This window comes from Taudactylus pleione, unplaced genomic scaffold (genome assembly GCF_031769625.1).
Source record: "Taudactylus pleione unplaced genomic scaffold, aTauple2 ptg000191l, whole genome shotgun sequence".
In the NCBI taxonomy this organism is placed as follows: Eukaryota; Metazoa; Chordata; class Amphibia; order Anura; family Myobatrachidae; genus Taudactylus; species Taudactylus pleione.
This window is the reverse complement of record NW_028284593.1, coordinates 7,501-28,311: the sequence shown is the minus strand read 5'-3', so window position 1 is coordinate 28,311 and position 20,811 is coordinate 7,501. Positions and strand designations below refer to the sequence as shown.

The 20,811-nt window shown below is 40.9% G+C and overlaps 1 protein-coding gene across 1 annotated transcript in view; it reads left to right on the top strand.

Annotated features, from left to right (window-relative positions):
- PPIL2 (peptidylprolyl isomerase like 2) overlaps positions 1-5,330 on the top strand; it is a 60,958-nt gene extending 55,628 nt beyond the window's left edge. The window contains exons 16-20 of the mRNA XM_088476706.1: positions 360-416; positions 501-573; positions 1,516-1,578; positions 2,314-2,456; positions 4,577-5,330. Coding sequence (XP_088332832.1) covers positions 360-416; positions 501-573; positions 1,516-1,578; positions 2,314-2,456; positions 4,577-4,667 — 427 coding nt within the window. The 3' untranslated portion in view covers positions 4,668-5,330. The remainder of the gene's footprint in view (positions 1-359; positions 417-500; positions 574-1,515; positions 1,579-2,313; positions 2,457-4,576) is intronic.
- Positions 5,331-20,811: the final 15,481 nt, after the last annotated feature.

Genomic DNA, 20,811 nt, shown 5'->3' with positions numbered 1-20,811 from the left:
TATACTATTATATACTGTTGATCACATATCAGTTCCTTCTATGTACTTCCAGGTTGTCACCACTGAGTGCAGCGCTGTAGTGTGAGGGAAAATAGGGTTCTGTCGCGGCCTGTCATAGGCTGCAAAATAGGCTACAAGACCCCTATTTGAAAGATTGCACTTTTGACTTCTCCTTATCCCTCCTTTGCTCCCCAGTAACCTCCTTGCCTCTTAGTGGCAACCTAAGGCATATTAGTGCCCCCCAGAAGTTGGTCCCATCCACTTTTGTGGATCACTGGTCTAGATGTTGAGACAATCATCTAAAAATATTTTATTTATTTAGAAATAGGTTCAGATCTAACTTTTATCCTTTCTTTCAGCTTCATAACCTTCCGCTCGTGTACATATCTAGACAAAAAGCACACTGTGTTTGGACGGTATGTACAGAAGACACATTGGGGTGGGAGGGATGTTCTCTGACTCCATATTTACATTATCTTACACTTTATTATCCTTTTTAGAGTAGTTGGAGGATTTGACACTCTGACAGCCATGGAGAATGTGGACACTGATCCCAAGACAGACAGACCAAAGGTAACATATCCTGCCCAAAGGTTCATTGTGTTCTACCTACAGCTGAGGTTCTTAGTACATTTCTCAAAACACTGCTTACAAATCAGCATTGCTTGATAACAATCAGTGTATACAGGTCCTGATTCAGAAATGTATGCAATGCCGATATTTATGCAGATCGAGCAATTGTTAGCCATTGCACATACGTGTAAGCTGGACGTGCAGCGATTGGTTTGCCATTGCACTTGCACAGAGGATTAATGCGCCAAGTGAGTGATAGCGTTTGGGGGAGGAAGCGGAGAGTGATTGGTCACACACGCTTGTCTGACTGTTTTAAACGTCATTTCATGGGCGTGCAGAAATTAGCAATTGCGATCTCCTTCACAGCATGAGAGCTCTCTGCGTGTCAGGAGAGACGCAGTGTTTGAGGCTGGTCAGACTTGCTGCATATGCTGGGCTGCCCGATCTGCGTCCATGTTCCTGATTTTTACACTGTTGTATGTCTTCAGGCGGATATGAGAAGGCAGCAATGGGCGTCACTATGCTTGGGTAAGCTTTGGAAACATTAGCGTACATCTCTGAATCAGACACACAATGAAATGTACTTGTGTTTACACTTTCTATTTTATGGCCGTGCTCCACAGTGTATGTGGGGACTTTGATACTTTATCCTTGCTGACCATTTTAATATCATCTGTTTAGATATTGAATAGACTGAGGAAGCAATTTGCAATTTCACAGTTTGTGTCTCTAAGCTATTGGCTTCTGGATGTTATAAAGTTAACTGTTCTTGATGTAAACTTACGAAAAATAAATAAAAAATTTCAGTCTATTGTATTAGCATTTATCATAGAAGAATTTAAGTTTTAGCTATGAGTTTAAGTCCTGGCTGTTTGGTATAACTGAATCGGGAAGAGCTGGTTCTATAGGGATAATCTGATCACAGCCACCACTATTTTACAGGAGGAGATCCAGATAGTGAGTAGCACAGTGTTTGTGGATCCTTATGAAGAGGCTGATGCCCAGGTGAGACTCCACACATTTATGTTGTCTTTCACATGTATTCTAGTATGATCTCATTCAGAATAATTTTTCAGAACACACATACACAGTGGATGAGATCACTTTGATATGTTTTTTAAAATTTTTATTTATTTAATTACTATTACAGTACACAATGCAATTCATTGTTGTCAGTCACTTTTAACTAACAGTAGCCACCATCTCTGATTCTGACTCGTACACATGTATTTGTGAATGTTATTGGAGTGTTATATAAGTGCAGTGTTAAAGCTCTGCCAAGATGCTTCTAAATGTACTTAAGCCTGGATTGGGCACAATATATATTTTATTTTCACATTTAATCCGAGATATTATTCTGCATTCAGCATGTGCTAATGGTGATTAGCTGTGTATTCCATTTGATATCTATATCATACAGTATAATACTTTTACTGTTTTATTCATGGCGATGCATCTCCTTTTCATGTATTCAATGAATGTTTCCAGGCATAGAATCCTTCTTACAATATGTTACTGATACTAAGGGCGTTCATGACTCCCGAAAGGGCGATCACTATCGGGGGCATGAGATGTCTGTCTATTGTATAGACAGAGTTAGGCACTTAAAGGTTCTGCTCAGTGCTTCTTTGGCCATGAACTGTATGACCACACCGGCAAAGTTAGATTATGTATAGGCCTTGTGTAGGACTATCAGTATGGTCTAGTTGCAGGCTAATATTTTCTACCTTTGACTTTCAGGTGGCTTTAGAGCGGGAGAAAGCTCAGAAAGCAGAGGAAGAACAGCGAATGAAGGAAAAAGCTGTCCTACCTAAAAAGGATCAAATGCAAGAGCCTAAGACCTATCGTTCAGGGATTGGAAAGTATATCAATAAAAGCGCAGTGTACGTATTCTATAACGCGCCAGTGATGGGCTGTAGTTCGTCTTTGTGTGGCATGATCAGCAGATCTGCCTGTAACAGTATTTTCTTTAGTTCCCGAAGAACATCTCTGCCATTGTGACCAAAACACAGAGAATAGGCGCTATATGGCAATATGTATGAAAATTGGTATAAAATCATAAGTGTCATTTTTATTTATTTTAATGCGATTTTCTTATGGGTAAACTTTGTTTTTTGTTTTTTTTCCTTTTTACCAGTTTCATACAATGACTCCATCAATAAGAAGTGGGGCCAGATGCCTTCAGTTCTTATTACGTTGTGATTTTTCACTACAAAGAGTTGCTCCCTAGAGAGAAGCCTCAATGTTTTGTGCCTGCGGTGCTCACAGCTGCCTTTAGCACATAATCAGCAGTCGCTGGGGTGTAGCAGTGCCGATGGGTTCTCTGCCGGGCTGCACCTGGATAGAGAAACTCCTTTCCTTGCTGTTATGCTGGGATCATGAGTCTGGCAGCGTTGTCAGCATTTCGTTTGTTAAGTTATAACTGACAAAACATGGGTAACGGCACACTCACACACAGCCTGGTATATATAATAAGTGGCACTGAATTGATGCAGGGTGTGTTTATTCATCTGTGGGCAGCTATGACCAACACAGGACATTTTCTAATTCTATATAATAGCATAAATGAAATAAAACCATTTAGCCAGCACCATCTTTGTAAAAACCCATACATCTAAAATCTAAAGCACTGCAGGCTTTCCCATTATTTATGGATATTTAAAATGCTTATAACTCTAATTATGTGGTTGTAACTGATCTGGCTTACTCTGCCACCTTTTTTTTCGTGATTACCCGTTTATGGGATTTTGCTGACTTTCCTGATCACTCCTATTAATGCTACTTGGCAAAACCAGTTTTTCACCAACTTCAAGTGTCAAATGCACACTGGCCTGGTGCCCCTAGTTGTGGGAGAGTATTGATGCCAACATCAATCTTCTTCATTAGCACCTGGAACTGCTGAGGCTTCTGTGTGGTGTGTATAACTGCTGCATTACCTCTTTGCTGCTTACACTGGCTGGATCCTGCTGTTCTCCAGTCCCGACTCCTTATTCAGGATGGCTGAGTTCTTTGCACAGCATTGTGGCAGGGCGCTGCACCAACACAAGTTATAGGCATCTCTCAGGAGTAGAAGATATTTTATAGTACTACTACTGATGGTAGGGAACACACGATCATTCAGTCTGCCTTCGATAGATTTCTACACAACCTGTTGGCAGGTGGTGTCTGGGTTTTGGGACCCACACTCACTTCTGCGGGTTCCTGCAAACTCTGCATTTAGCTACATTGGTCTCCCAGCGCTGCCTTCTTCTGTTCCCTGCACTGTGGATTGGGGAAGGTAGAAGCCACTGATTTGCTAAATCATCAGGATGAGTTTTTGTTTGTTTTGCAACAATTGTAAATAATAAATTTTTACACATCAACTGACAGCTACAGATGTATCAACATACATTTTACTTTCTTGCCTGTTAAACAGCCCTTCTAGTCGCGCCATGTTGTGACGTGACTCGATAGCACTGAGCATATTTTTGTGCAACTTTTTGCCTTCAAATACATCTTATTTGCAAAGCGATGCGAATAGTTCCCACAAGCTTCTGCTGATTAAAATGATCTGCTGCATGCCAATATACTGTGTGAAACTGCGGGTGTATCTGCATACGAAATGCTGATACTGTAACGTTGCATTTCGCATGTAAATACATCGGCAGTCGCACACAGAATATAGGCATGCCGCATATCATTTAATCAGCAGAAGCTGCTTGAACGTTCTATTCGCATCACTTTGCATTTAAGATGCATTTGAAGGTTAACGGTTGCACAAAAATACGCTACGTTCTATCGAGTCGCACAGCGCTCGCACGTTATGTTTAACGCGATTTGTAGTGCACGGAGGTAAGATGTATGTGGACACATCTGTAAATGTTTCATGTACAACTCATCTGGGTGCACTGTCTATATAATCTTATTAGGGTCTTTGCATTTTATTTTACTTAACTTTCTATTTTTTCAAATACAGCATGGGCAATGGCGTTGCCTCTAATGAGTTTTTGCTTGTCATCCATAGAAAGCGGTCTGCCGATGACGACGATAGTGGTGCTTCTACTAGCAAAAAAGAGAGGGTCACACGTGGTTTTGGTGATTTCAGCTCTTGGTAGAAAATACAGGTGTCTCACTCTGTGGACTAAAGATTACACTTCTTACTTCAAATTCTGTCACATGCCAGGGGGCTCATTCCAGTATCATGCTGTCTGCCTCTTGTGTGGTGACCTAATGTGGATTATTTATTAGAGTAATGATCAGGAGCAACAGGAAATATTTCATCCACCTCCAAAGAAATGTTGATTCCTTAAGACTATTCGCACAGCCAACATCTAGTTATGACAATGTAAAGTTAGTTTGTTAGAATGCTGAATTCTAAAGCTAAATAATGGAGGGGAGAGGTTGAGCCTACGATAGTTCTCACAAATGCTAGAAAGCTGCATAATGGTAATTGGACCAACTGTCTATTGTGTGTGTATTTTGTCTAGTCACAGGAAACTTTTAAATATAATCTGTAACATAAGGTGACCTTATCAGGGTATAGCATGTGGCTGAAAGTCATTAAAGTGATAAATGGGAACAAGGTTTCTATAAGAGTGTGATAAAAATAGGTTTGGATGATTGGCGCTACTATCTTTATGTGGTCTTATAAATGAACCGAAAGAAGGTGCAGCCTGGAATAATCGGAACTTTAAACAGAGATCCGGATAAAGAGTTTTTTTTGTTTAGAAGTATTCCGGCGCTCCCAAGGATCAGTGTTATTTTGGGTAAAAAGAGAATGCAAAAAAATATAGTGTAAATCTGTGATAAAAAACAAAAAAGAAAGTATATAGACATATACTCACCCTTTATAGGTGAGATCAGTACAATGGACACAAATCAACACCGTGATCCTACGGTGGTTGCAATAGCAACGATGAAACGATCTGGATGGGTCTCAAATCCTGACAGTAGTAGTTATGTGAAAAAAAAAAAAAAACAAGCCTCCATAGTGCAAATCGGTTGTCATTAAGTCAGAATAAAAATAAATAATATCCTGCTCACCTTATTCCAATTGCATAAGCGCCTTAGACATTCATTTTAAATCCCAATGTCCTTCGGTAATGAAAAAATATATATATCTTTAAAAAATAATTTTGTTTAACTTCCATTAAAATAATTTCATATATGACCATACAAAAAAAAGAAAATCAATAAAAATATAATATAAATATAAATTATGAAATAACCATAAATGGTGCCAAACCGTAATGTAAAAAATGTGAAGAAGGTACCAAAAGCAGCAACGCGTTTCACAGACCCTGTGTCTGCTTCCTCAGGTTGACCAGCCTGAGGAAGCAGACACAGGGTCTGTGAAATGCGTTGCTGCTTTTGGTACCTTCACTTTTTTTTTTTACATTACGGTTTGGCACTTTATGGTTATTTTATCATTTATATTTTATATTTTTATTGATTTCTTTTTTTGTATGGTCATATATGAAATTATTTTAATGGAAGTTAAATAAAATAATTTTTAAGAGATATATATTTTGTTATTACCGACAAACATCGGGATTTAAAATGAATGTCTAAGGCGCTTATGCAATTGAAATAAGGTGAGCAGGATATTATTTACTATTATTCTGACTTAATGACAACCGATTTGCACTATGGAGGCATGTTTTATTTTCTTCACATAACGACTACTGTCAGGATTTGAGACCCATCCAGATCGATTCATCGTTGCTACTGCAACCACCGTAGGACCACGTTGTTGATTTGTGTCCATTGTACTGATTTCACCTATAAGGGATGAGTATATGTCTATATACTTTCTTTTTTGGTTTTTATCACAGATTTACTCTATATTTTTTTCCATTCTCTTTTTTTTTTTTTTTCCCCAAAATAACACTGATCCTTCGGAGCGCATGAATACTTCTATAAGAGTGTGCAAATGTCATGCTGCCGTTTTGTGCCTTAGAATTAGTGGCACTTGGTCCATCTCCTCTTGGCTTTCTGAGAGTCAGCGAGCACACTGTTTTACTATATATTTATTTCTGCACACCGTCTCCAAGACTGCATTGCTGAAAGATATCTTTGTTCCTATATGAAATACAGTTACTGATACTTTGTCCATTAAAAGCATTCACAACACAGCTTTTAGCTTACTACTGTTCAGATTGTGACTGTGTCTAGGTGACAGCCCCAAGAGCATCTGCTTACTATATATTTGTTATTGTGGTTTACAATTTGAACTGTTGCTGTCCATGTAGTCTGGCCAGTAAGGAACACTCTGCCACACACTTCCCCTACCATAGCTGCCAGTATCATCTGCTGGGCACTATGGAAAGGCTGGCAGTGATGTCATTCTGTCCTGGCCTATTCTGGACCATTACACAGCAGATATTAGACATTTCTCTTTGACACTGATGTGTGTGTGTGTGTGTGTGTGTGTGTGTGTGTGTGTGTGTGTGTGTGTGTGTGTGTGTGTGTGACCTCTAGTTAATAATGTATCAGAATGTTGTTAAAAAATAAACGCTGCTAAAAAAAAAATCTAAAACGCACCCAATCAGTAAGTACTATTAATATGCAGTAATTTATCTGCATGTGCAGTCAAATTTGCCATTGGTGAATAGTGATGTCATCCGTTTGTATCTCGGGGGTAGGTGTCCCTCAGACTGCAACCTTGTGCCTTGACAGAGCCACATCTCAGTAGTTTGTAGTATGCCTTACAGTGCATGGCTTGAGTTTGTACCTCTTGCTACTTAATAGGATTCTAAAACAAAATGAGTGAGATACTTGTTAAAGGAGGGCTTATATATAAATAATTTATTTGGTGTAGATAGTTATATAAAGTTTCTCTTTTTACTGTGTTTTATTTTTTAAAGTAATGTTCTTACAATTAATACCCCTTAACCCCCACTTTTTTTCCAAATGTGTTTCTAAGTACCTAACTCTATTATCTGTCTTTAGTTGATAACTTGTCCTAAAGCCTATTTATGGTGAGCCATGAGTTATCACCCGGTAAGACCAGACTGCTGTGTAAAGCTTGGTACACAGATATATTGGCCAATATATCTGGGCCCGTCGGCCAGTGTGTACCAGCTATATGTCTGTGAATGATGTCGTTCACAGACATATCTCGTTGGCTGTGCTGTATCAGCAAGTGTGTATGGGCTGTCTGCTGACCGCCTGTACACATGCAGCCGTGGGGAGGGGGGCGGACCCGCCCTTGCCCTGCCCCCTGGCCAGTGGGACCCGCGGCTGCCTGTTAGATGATGAGTGACTCTGAATCCATAAAATAATTTATACTCCCTTTTTTAAGTGTGTAAAACATTTGGTAGCTGTCCCAATTGATGTGTTGCATATTATACTTATCCTTTTTAGTTCAGTATAATGCTGTGTTTAGAAATGGACAGACCACACTATGGTTTTGTAAAGCAAATAAAAATGTTTTCATATTTTGTGGTGGTAGCCCTTTATTCAAGTACTATAAGGGATCATCCAGAAGCGAATAGTAATAAGTGACACTACGTATTGTTTTTCTGAACCTGGCATTACTGTAAGTACTGCTGACATCTCTCTACGTCATCCCTTATGACTCACAGTTGGCAATTGAAGCTGTTTTAGTAAGTGGATGCCTTAATGATTTCTGACAGCCTTGCTTTTAAATACAATACAGGTTGACATTTACATACCATATATATTACAAGGCCTGCGTTATTTTCCTTGTTAAAATATGTTCATAATTTTTCTGATTTAGAACGTATAGCTCTGGTGTACCTGTGTATTTATTAAATGCAGACAAAGTGCTCCTAAGAGAGTGTGTTAGTCATCTGTTTAAGCCTTTATTCCTGTAATGTTAGATTATATTAAAGCCAGGCATGACTGCTCTGAGCTCTGGGGGATAATTGCATCACTGAAAATGTGAGCACTGCCTTTCCAGTATTGTGTGTGTAGCCGCAATGCTATTTCTCTAAACCAGATTGCTGGGGCCACTGGAGAAGGTCTGTGAGTTTTAAACTGGTTACCACTCATAGGCCATGGTCGTGAAGTGCCGAAGAAACCCTGTGTATGCTGGCACCTTGCAGCCACCAGCATTGTACTCCCCACACCCCATAGAGGTGCCCAGGATAATGTGTGAGGTTGGTCTGGCATAATCTCGGGAATGTGTGCAGCCATACATTGCAGCTGCACATAGTGGAGAATTGAATTGCCCCATAGCATGTTGGCTATAAAGAAGTACATTAAACTATAATAATATAATAAATCCTATTTTTTAATGGGTGTAACTTAAATTAGTTTAACTATTGAATAATGTTGAGTAAATGGCTAAGCTGCTCAATCAGGAAACTTTATACATTCTGTTAATATTTCCATCGGTAAACATCTGCCATCTCATTAAGTTGAGCAATCGGTATTGTAAGAAAGATAAATACTATATATATATATATATATATATATATATATATATATATATATATATATATATATATAATCTCTATATCATACACAAAACCTTTTGACCTTCAGATTTGTTTTTCAAAACAATTGACTGACTACTTAAATGAATGTGGTAAAGGCCGTGCTATATACGTCCCACAGACTACAATCACTACATGTGCTTATAAGGGGCTTCAATCTAATGGTGACAGGCTGTGAAATGTAATACAGGTAGTGTAATGGTGCATACACACGGTCAGATCTGTCAGATGAACGATTGAACGTTTTTTGCCAACGATTTCAGACAGTATTAAAATTAATGAAATCGTCCAAATCTGACTGCAAACACAGACGATGTCTGATATTATCTGACATGCGGGAATGCTCATCGTTGTAGGCCAACATGTCAGATTTTCTTTTAGATATGAATGATTTTAAAAATCTTTATCGTTCAGATCTGACACAAAATCTGACGGTGTGTATGCACCATAAGGGTAGTTCACTTGTGTATTTTTTGTTTGTTTTTCCCATGCATAGAAAAATGCTTTCAAGGTTAGTAACGTAGTGAATTTTGAATGCAGCTTTGTGTCTTTACAAAGTAACACTGGACTATTATCATTCTGCTTTGTTTGTCATCTGGTTTACATACCAAGATCCTCTGTCGTCCTTGTCACATCTGTAAATGTATGTGTACGGTATGTAGTATTTGTTATACCAACTGACCAGTGCTGGAGTGTTTGTGGTGTCTTACAGATAGAAATGCACTCACGAAAAATAAATATAAGTAGTAAAACCTGTAAACAAGCTACAAGGACTTGCCGCCTTATCCTTTACCTGTTGTATGGTTCCAGCCAGCTCAAGTCTAATAAACACTTCAACTATTCATCACTAATGCTGGGTACACACTTAACAGATATATCTGCAGATGATGGTTGTTTGTACGCACTGAACAAGCGTCATCTGTATTCAGTGTGTAGGAGGGGTCTGGGCGGGGAGGGGACGTGTCCGCCACCCTTCCCGTGGCTGCTGCTGTATGTGTACGGGATGTCTGCAGCTGTTCAGACATATCTCGGGTACACACTGGCCGACGCCCAGCAGATATATTGGCCGATCGATTGATCGGCCAATATATCGGTCAGTGTGTGCCCAGCCTAAGACATCATAATAAGTTTGCATTTCATGACCCCATTTGACATTTGCTTGTTTCAAGTAGTTTTTCCTATTTAACATCTAAAAAAAGTACAAACCTAAAAGGATCAGCAGTGTAAACTGTGTCCCATACATATGCCCTGTATTTCTGTACTGTATATTTGTACATGTTAATATGATAGGAAGCTTCCATATTTTCCTCTTACAGATGTGTAGTGTCTTCTGTAGGCAACGGCAATCCCTACCGGCCTGCTGAGTTTGAAAAACATAATGGGTACACACTGACAGATATATTGGCCGATCAATTGATCGGCCATTATATCAATCTGGTGCCTGTCGGCCAGTGTGTACCAGCGATATGTCTATGAAGCTTACACTTGCTGCTTGAGAAAGCCGTGCATCACGGAGAAACGTGTAGAAGTTACAGGTTTCCTTGCAGCCCAGAGCACCTATCCTCTAAAGGCTGCTCTCTACTAAGAGCCATTGGCAACTTAACTCTGCTGGAACGTTACCAGCACAGCTGAACGGAGATCCTGCTTGTGGAGGTCCAGCGTGGCCCAGATTCACGTGGGAAACCAGTGGTCACACTTGGAGTGACCATTTAGAATATGCTCCCCTGTCCGCCATTCACCGCCCGGCACTGTGCCTCGTTACTAGCAGACTAATGCTGGAATTGCTGTTAACCATCTAAGATCGGAGCTTAGAAAGGAGGTCATTATTGCAATGCGTAGTAAAGGATTTTCGCCTACAAACGTATCCAGCTATATACATCTAACCAACATATGGATGATTATTCCAGCTGCACTGTGACACTCCCTACCTCACAAATGTTGATGACAACTAAATCTCCTTGCTATATATTAAGGAGAACGGGATACTAAGTTACCATCTGAGATTGCAATTTTATATTGTGTTTCCTCCTCTTTTTTAAGCAACATTGTGTCTAGTACAGTGGTTCCCAAACTGTGCGCCGTGGCACCCTGGGGGTGCCTCAGGTTTGTGGTCCAGCACCAAATCAAATTATTTATGGACAATGTAATGTAAATATGTGGGCAAACAGAAACACAAACCTGTCCACCACTATATAACCAAACCTAAGGATGACAGGTCAGCACAATTTACTTCACCTTATTACTTAATTTTTTCAGAATTTCTCAATAACAAACTTAAACTTAGGGGTGCCATGAAAACAATGCTGATACTCTAAGGCGCCGTAATTCAAAAAAGTTTGGGAACCACTGGTCTAGTATTTAGAGCGTATTGCTTTATAACTAGCACGGGTATAGTTTATAGGCTTTGGAATTTTATTGAATGTGAATCATATCTGATTTATACTCCCGGGAGTTTATTTGCTTAGTATTTTAATAAATGTATCTATACTATATGTTTATGTGCAATTTATGATACTCCAAGCGCCACTGCAAATACTGTTTTTTGGTTTAGCTATTTCTTCTATTGGAAACCGGCAATCTCCATTTTTGCTAGGTGGCAGCTGGAGCATCAAATTGTATACCCAACACAGGTTTTCGCTAGGCGCCAGGGTTACTTTTGTGATTACTGTGTACCAGCGATATGTCTGTGAATCTGCTTTGCTCACAGCCAATGGCAGATATATCTGACCATCGGGCACTGTTGACTGCCTGTACACATGCAGCAGAGGCCGCGGGGAGGGGGGCAGATGAAGCACCAATCAGATTAAAGCCTAATAACTTATGACGTACAGTCCCTTGCCCTCCGCTGCCTGAGTAATGTATATACATACAGTGGGAAATATCACTTCGCACTGGATCAGTTTCTTCTTTATCGTTTAATAACCTTGAAAGCAGGTTTCTTTTTTTTTTTTTCAAGAAGATATCTAAGAAAACAAATCGATGTACTTCACTGTTTATACTCTTTATAAGAGGAGCATCTATTACATATTAAACTGCTAATCCCGAACACTGGAGGGCAAAACTTGGACAGTTCATGATATATTGCCCTATGTGGCAATACTAACCAGACAAATTCTGCTTAGAAGTGAGTATTCCTTTATGAAGTGTAATATTTATGTGATAACTAAAAAAAAAAAAAAAGTAGCCATTCCCAATAGTAAGATACTGCTTATGCTTCATGCTGCATTTATTTAATACTGTATATTGTAACGTAGAAATCTGGGAGGTTTTGGAATAAGTTTTTGTATCCAATCTGATTTTACAGGAGTAGGCAACATGCGGCACTCTAGCTGCTTTACAATACATATCCCATCATGCCCTTCCACAGTTTTGCTGTTGGGGCATGATGAAAATCTGGTAGGGCATGCTGGTAGGTGTAGTTCTACAGCAGCTTCAGTGTCACAGGTTGCCTAACCCTCGGAGATTAGAAGTGTGTGCTCCAAGTTTTAGCAGAGATTTTTGCCCATAAAAAAAAAGCTGTGTTTTGTCCATTCAGGCCTTTGTGATGATTTTCTTAGAAACCATAATTAGAACCAAGAAATGGAGCATTAGGTAACATATTAACACAGTACCACATGCCTCTGACATCACTAGATCCTGGTGAATTAATTGGCTGTCTCTATGGGCTGGGTACGGGATGCCGGCGTTTGAGATCTCAGTGGTCAAAATTCTGATGCTGACACCCCAACAGGTTAGAATACCGACACTTTGTCGGTCGATATCCTAACCCTCCCTTCCCGGTCCTAAACCTAACTTTTCTCCCCCCCCTGCTGCCTAACCCTAAACACCTCCTCCCCCCCTCAGCGCCTAACCCTCCCCCTAGTGCCTAATCTTAACACTAACCCTCCCTCTAGCCCCGCTACTGAACTTTGGGATGCCAGCAGTCCGGATGCCTGTGCTGGGATCCCCACCGTCTGTATTTTAACCGCATCCCGTCTCTATAGCATGTACAGGTGATTGTTCCACTTTACATTTCCATCACTGCTGTGAAATACATAACTATTCACTACTCCCAATTGGAACATTTGGATATGGTAGTACGTTGCCACCCTACTCTGTCCTATAACTGGACTCTAACTAAAGTTACATCATGAAATATTAAAGCGATTGCTGTATACTGTGCACTTATAAAAGTGTCCTTATATGGGCAAAAAAAACTATTGCATTACATTTTTGTCAAAATACCATGGCAGTAAATCACCAGACAAGCCTTAACGTGCAGACACAGAATATGTAACACACCTGGCTCATCTGGCGACAATGTTCTTCTGTAACTTTTACTGTAGCATCTTACAGCTGTGACCAAGGGCCTGATTCAGACCCGCTCACTCCCAGTGTATGGAAAAGTGACGTCAAGGCAGCCGCTCGCTCAGCAAGGCATAAGCATGCCCACTATGTCTTGGCGAGCGATCACTGTGTTTATAGACGCCCACCAGCCTGTTTTTAACAGTCATCTCCAGGAAGTTTATACAACCAACGGTACATCGGGTTCCATTGGATCTGACCGCAGCGCTTGCGGTTGACTCTACCTTACCGCAAGCACTGCGAGCACTTCAGTATATTATTCAACCAGGTGACGTGTACTATGCCTGTTAATTATGCACGCCCCAGAAACGGCGTGGAAGCATTCTGGCACGCCTGCGTCCGCAACTCCACTCCCCCTTCACTTCCACTGGGCTGTCTTTGCAGGGCGAGCGGGCAAAATCCGAGCGCTCTACTAGTTTGCGCACGCGCAATGTGAACTACACGCATGCGCACATTAGCGAACATCGTCTGCAAAGAGCGGCCGCTTGCTAGTGAGCAGGTGTGAATCAGGTCCCAAATCCCTTTTTTCTGTTGTAACGTGATATTTCTGTGTATGCAGCCACAATTTTCTTTCATGCCTAGATGACAGTATTGTAACTCTTGTCCAGGGGTTGAATCTGAATGAAAAAATGTTTATTAATATGGTAAAAAAAAATGAAAAACACTTACTGCAATGACTAAGTTTCCTGTGGACCCAATAGACTTTTATTTACATTTTTTAGGATGAATCTGGCTGCTCAAGCTATTAATAACTCATGACCACCTTCTATACATATCGGTAGAAAGTAATAACATTTATGCATTGTTACTGCCAGTAATTTTAAAGTTTGCCACATTCTTTTATTACAATATAAGCAGGTTTATAATAGTTCTGGTTTTCAAAACATGGCTTTTTTTTTTTTTTTAAGGTATGACTGCTGTGGAGCCTGTTTTATGTAGAAATGCATCCATGAGGGGCCTCGGTTAGTGTTTGATGGGAGACAGCGATAACTGTACCCATGGGGCCTGGTTTTTAGATCTAAATATCATATGTAGCAGACTTCAGATGCATCATTATTAACCCTCTATAGCCATAAGATCTAAATGTGAACAGGCTATAGTAACAAAACAGTAGTTTTTGTTTGTTTCTTAATATTTAAGTGATGTTTGTTCACTGAATGTTTTTTGTTTGTTTTCTAATGCATGTAAATGTGTTGTAGTGTTGCCATACACAAAAGCATTGTTACTTGTGAGCTGTGCATCAATATTGAGCTCTAAAGGGCTTATTAAAATTAATGTTTAAAACGAGTAAGAAAACATGATAAACGTGTTGGTGAGCTCACGGCACACGTCCTGGTGCGTCTACATGTGCTGAATGCAACAAGGGGGATATGAGGTGTTTTCCAAAAAGCAATAAAACCAGTAAAAATGCTAGTAGATATGAGATCACTAGAAATGGTGGATTGTTTTACATTCACTGTTAAATTAATATATAACACATTAAACTGCCGAGGTGTACGAGGCCTTAGTATGTGTGTGTGGGTCTTTTTTTTTTTTTTTAATGGACATTTTTGGTGGCATAAACAGTGCTCACGACTTCTGCAACACTGCACAAATCAATCTTCCTATTGGTCTTACTACTGCGGTAGCATGTGTTGAATGAGTAGCTGGTGTTTAAATATAAATTTCTAAAGTATTAATCCATCACAGGTACCTGCAGTAGAACAATAAGGCCCGTATTCAATTAGAGGCGAAAAGTCGAATAAGTTTCGCCTGTCCGACTTTCCACCTCCTTCGCCTGTTTCAGAGGCAGAAACTTTCTGAGCGCGTCCCTGCTTTTTGTCTAATTCAATTCCAAAACGGGTGAAAGCGGAACAGACGGAAAGTACTGAATAGATTGGGAGAATCAGTCTGTACACCAAAATAAGATGCACTGACACTGGAAATCAGTACAGATGTGTACTTCCCTTCCAAAAGTGGTTTCCCGTTTCCATATAAATAAGGAGATTGTAGTTCTGGCCTTTTAGTCTTCAGACCTGTCTACAGGTGAAGCTTCCTTGGATGTGGTTCGAGCCCTTCGTATCTACATGGATCGTACCAGCTCCATCAGGAAATCCTACTTGCTGTTTGTGTTTTATATTGGTTTCACAAACGAGGCTGGCCAGCAAACAAGCAGATTTTGGCTTGCTGGCTGCGTACGACTATTTCTTGGGTCTATACACAGGCTGATCTCCCTGTTCCTAACAAGGTGACAGCACATTCTACTCGGGCCATCGTGGGCTGTTAGACATGGCGCCTTGGCTGAACAGCTGTGCAAGGCAGCCACTTGGTCTTCCGTCAATACGTTTTATCAAATTCCATGCATTTAATACATTTGCTTCCTTTGGGTGGCTGATTCTCCTCTCTCGCAGGAGCGTCCCCACCCTTAAGGGAACTGTTTCAGGACGTACCCAAGTCAGATTTTATGGACCCTGAAGAAGAAAATCAGTTATGGTATAATATAACTTGGATAACTTTCTTTGAGGTCTATAGGGTCCACAGAGCACCCACCCTGATGCACCTGGCCTCATTTGGGATCTGTTTTTTTCATATCACCGATTCCCTCTTCGCATGTTGAGTGTTTCTTGTGTGCGATGTACTTCCTTCTCCACTATACGTCTCTTGCCGTTAGGCTTGTTTACAAACTGATTGCCTGTGGCTAGGGGCGGGGTATATAGGAAGGAGGACAGATGCATGCTGGAGCTGTAAAGCTAGAAGCTGTTTGGTGCAATGGATCGTTTCCACTACATACCCCAAGGTAGATTCTGTGGACCCTATGGACCTCGAAGAAAAAGTTATCTAAGGTATGTTATACCATAACTCTGATTTTTTTTCTGGGGTGTTTGGCGGTAAAAATTTATTTTTTATTTGTCCTTTGAGGGGCTGTCTCAAGGGTTCTGAGTAGTTTCCCCATGTTTGCACCCCAAAATAACGATTTTGCATAATTTTTTTTTTCACCTGCGATTCATAGGAGATACTTTTTCACCTATTACAATGCATTGAGTTTCCGCTAAGGCATAATCGTCCTGGAATTGAATATGGAGATACTTTGAAAACAGGCGGAAAGTCCGAATCCACAGAAACTTATCTCCAAACAGCACTTTTCGCCTCTTAATTGAATCCGGCACTAAATTGGAAGTTCAAGAGCAGAGCACTTTGAACCAGGGGTCAGTGTCTGGGGATTACATAATGTATACACCAGCATGCAGGCAGTGGCAGAGCCAGCTTTTGACAGGAGGGGGGAGCAAAGATAGAAAAGCAGGCACTGCAGGCCCACTAATTCTCAAAAGCTCCACAGTCTACTGTGACCATAACTTTGTGGCTATCTGCAACATTCCTCTGGGGATATAAAGCAGACCGCAGGTCCGTCAATGTAGTATAACACCAGTCTGTCCTCTCTTCCCGACACTTGTACTGGCTCTCACGAGAGCAGCTAGTTTTGCATAGTCTCATCACGGACAGGAGTTCCCCGGGACCTGTAGTTTTAATTACATGATTACATTACAGCACCGCCCCTCCCAGCTAGACGCTGCATAACATTTACAATCCTGGACATTTACCACCAGACTCTGGACTGATTTGATGGTTACTGGACTTTCAGGAATAATCCCGGACAGGTCATAATCCTCGTTCCCCCTGCAGGAAGTTACCTACTTAACCCTAGCTGACCAATGTCAAACTGGTAATTTAAAAAAATAAAATAAACAAAGTAACGAACATATTTGCTAATCCTATGTTGAACGACATATGACGTTGCAATTTCTGCTTTAAGAAACGTAAATTATTAATTACAGTATATGTGTTCTTTTCCACTTATTTTACTATATATAGATGTACCTTAACTATTGACCATTGCTTGTTGTTGCACCTCTTACAATTGTTCTGTGTTGCTGTTTATGAATTATGCTTTGCTTCATATTTACTAAGTCCCCTTGCTGAATATGAAGTATCAGTTGTCCAGGACTTCCTAGTCAGTCCTTTTATCCCATGCTGGACAAAATGTTATTGGCCGGTGGTAAATAAAGAGCAGAGGACATCCTGCTTTGATCTCTCATTAAAGAGATTCAAATAATCTGTACAGATGTGAAAAAACAGCAGTGCTGTGTAAATATATATATAATGGCCCGTTAATTTAATTGTATTTACTACTAGTAGAATACAAATCCTTTGAAATTAATGGGCCATAGAACTCTGTGGTAAAAATACAGATCATTGCTGATTAAATGCTTTGTGTTAACTCCTAGTATGTATGTACACTGAAATGGCAAAAGTCATGGGATAGCAGTATGTAAAAGGAATGGCAGGTGGTGTAACTGTACTGTGATGTCTAGGAAATGCCCACACCTGCATCAATTGTAATCTGACATCTCATGTGTCGGTTTGAACATGGCAAGGCAACGTGAATTATCGGAGTATGAACAGGACATAATAGTGGGTGCCCGACGGATTGGACATTCCATTTCCAAAGTTATGCGGACATTCAACATTCCTTGATGTACGGTGTTGTGTGTACAGGAATACCTCATGGAAGGCATTACCACTGTGGACAGCGCATTGGCCGATCATAGGTGCTTAATAATCATGATCAGCGGCGTCTAGCCAGAATTGTTCGTGGAAATAGAAAAGCGACTCTGGCTCAAATCACATCCACATTCAATGCAGGAGGTACAAGACTCATATCCATCAGGTCAGTGAATTGTTCTTTAGCTTCAATGGAATATGGGAGCGCTCCTGTTAACACTACAACACCGGACACAGTAACTCACCTGGGCTTGTGATGTTGCTCATTGGACCTTGGAGGTCTGGCAACATGTGGTGTGGGCCGACTACTTATTGTTCCAGTTGTCTTGTGCTGATGGTAGGGTTCGGGTGTAGTGCAAAACTCATGAGGCTATGGACCCCAGTTGTCAACAAGATACCGTGCTGGCTGGTGGTGGTTGCATAATGGTGTGGGGTGTGTTCATGTGGCATGGGTTGTGTCTGCTGGTCCACCTGAGCACATCATTGACCAGTACCTGCTACATTGCATTGCTTGATGACCATTTGCAGCCCTTCATGCTCATCATGTAACCCCACAATAAAATATACCAGCACGATGATGCACCGTGTCATCGGTCCCAAGTTGTCCAGAATTAGTTCGAGGAGCATTCTGGACAGTTCTGACGAATGGTGTGGCCACCACGTTCGCCTAACATGAACCCAATTGAGCATTTATGGGACATGGTGGAGAGGTCCATTTGCACCCAAGATCCTACACTTAAATGTCAGGGAACTATGGGAATCTCTCCAGATGTCTTCTGTCCACTTGTGGAATAGATGCCACGTCGAGTTGCTGCACTTCGCTGGGCTAGAGAGGGTCCTACATGATTCTAAGCAGGTTAATCTTTCTTTGTAGAACCAAAACAGCCCAGCTGCTTGTTTCTTCTCCCTTTTTGTTCCTGGTTTCGTGCTGCAGCTGCATATATCTGCTCTATAGGGGTCAGCTCCTTAAGAAGACAATGAGGATCATTTACAAACTATTTTGGTTTCAAAGTTAAATTTGTCCCGCAAGATTTCTCTTTATACATAAGAGATCATTATTGTACAAGGTGATGGATGATTTGGTACATGACATATATGGATGCAAGATATTTGCAGGTTATATGCTAAATTAAGCTATAGAACTGCTAAATTTTATTTTTGTTTAGCCAAAATATTATTTAAATATGTTACGTACAGACAGTGTTGAGAAGCGTGATGGAAGGCATCCGTGATCTTGTGGGGCAGTACAGAGCTGTTTAGCTGCAGAAGGTCAACTTTTAAAACAAACCCTGAATAGGAGTTCATTCACTATTTTCAATTGGATGTTTTTAGTTTAGATGAATAACCTAAAGCAGGGGTAGGCAACCCGCGTGTCTTTGTTGTGATGCGGCTCAGCCTCTGATCGCTTCAATGGCCATCGTTCCCAGTGATGCAGTGCGCGGGTGATGTTATCACATCACCCGCCTTGTGAGGAGCCTGCACGCCTGTCGGATCCAGTCAGCGTCGACATCGGGATCCCTCACTGCGTAGAGCTAGTGATGCCCAGCAAGGTCAGGTAAGTACAGGGGGCACTGCATATGGGGCACTACTACTGGGGGCATTGCATAATGGACACTACTACAGGAAGCACTGCATAAGGGGCACTACTATGGGGGTGCGACACAAGGTCATGCTCCTGCAAATGTAATACCAAAGGCTGCGCAGAAAAATGGTTGGCCACCCCTGACCTAAAGCAAGCTCCTTTCTGTGCATGTAAACCAATGCATTTAATATCTTAAAACAAATACAATGCATGAAATGAGGTCAGTAATGGTGTCATCTTCCTGTCCTACAACCAAGATGCTGTGTAATTTGTTTTGTGATGTTCTATAGTATGATAAAACTTGAATCCCACTTTGCCCCGTCTTGCTTGGCTATCAGGAGATTCTGGGCCTTCATTTTTAATCTAAAACAGTATTTGTGCAATAGACAACAGAAATGAACGGATGTTCTCCATTTGTTGTAATTGTACATGTGCACGGTGTATGTGCTGTGTGTGCGTGTGTCTGCACGGTGTGTGTGTGTGCACGCATGGTGTATGTGCTGTGTGTGTGTGGTGTATGTACATGTGGGTGCTGTGTGCCGCCAGTCTTTTGTATTTTCACACTTTTTCATAATCATGACAACTGCAAAATGTAAACTGCTCTTTACTAATAATTTTAATATCTAAAATGTTCATATATTACTACCATTTTTTGCAAGCATTTGTTTTTAGTGGAGATTTTAGCGCATGCAAACTAAGCCCTGGAGCTTATGTACAAAGGACAGCAGAAAGGACATTTATTACCATCACTGTGTAAACAGCTGTCGATCATGACTGACATATGGGCAGTGTGAAATATTTCCCATGATTGCACCCTAGTGCGCTCTCTGTCCTGTCATCTGTCCATCTGCTCTTTACCCGAATCCACACAATCTACAGTCATAATGCTGAGAAAAAGCCTCAATTGTTTTGGGTAGTTGAGAAAATATTCTCTACGTGTCACCATGTGGCCGAATTCAACAAAATAGAAAAAGCTGTCCCATATTAATATAATCTCTGCTGATTTATTTATCATCGCCCCCTCCCTTACACACACACACACACACACACACACACACACACACACACACACACACACACACACACACACACACACACACACACACACACACACACACACACACACACACACACACACACACACACACACACACACACACACACACACATTCTTCTCAGTGTTCCCCGCTGTATATTTAGGGATGCTCAGCAATTCCAGCATCCAGCACATTCTCCCATTTGTTGTCTGCTCACAGGACAGAGTTTTCTAGGTTTGTGCTGTGCTCAGGCTGTCTAGAAGCTTTGTTCTATGCACTGTCCAGTGTCCACCCA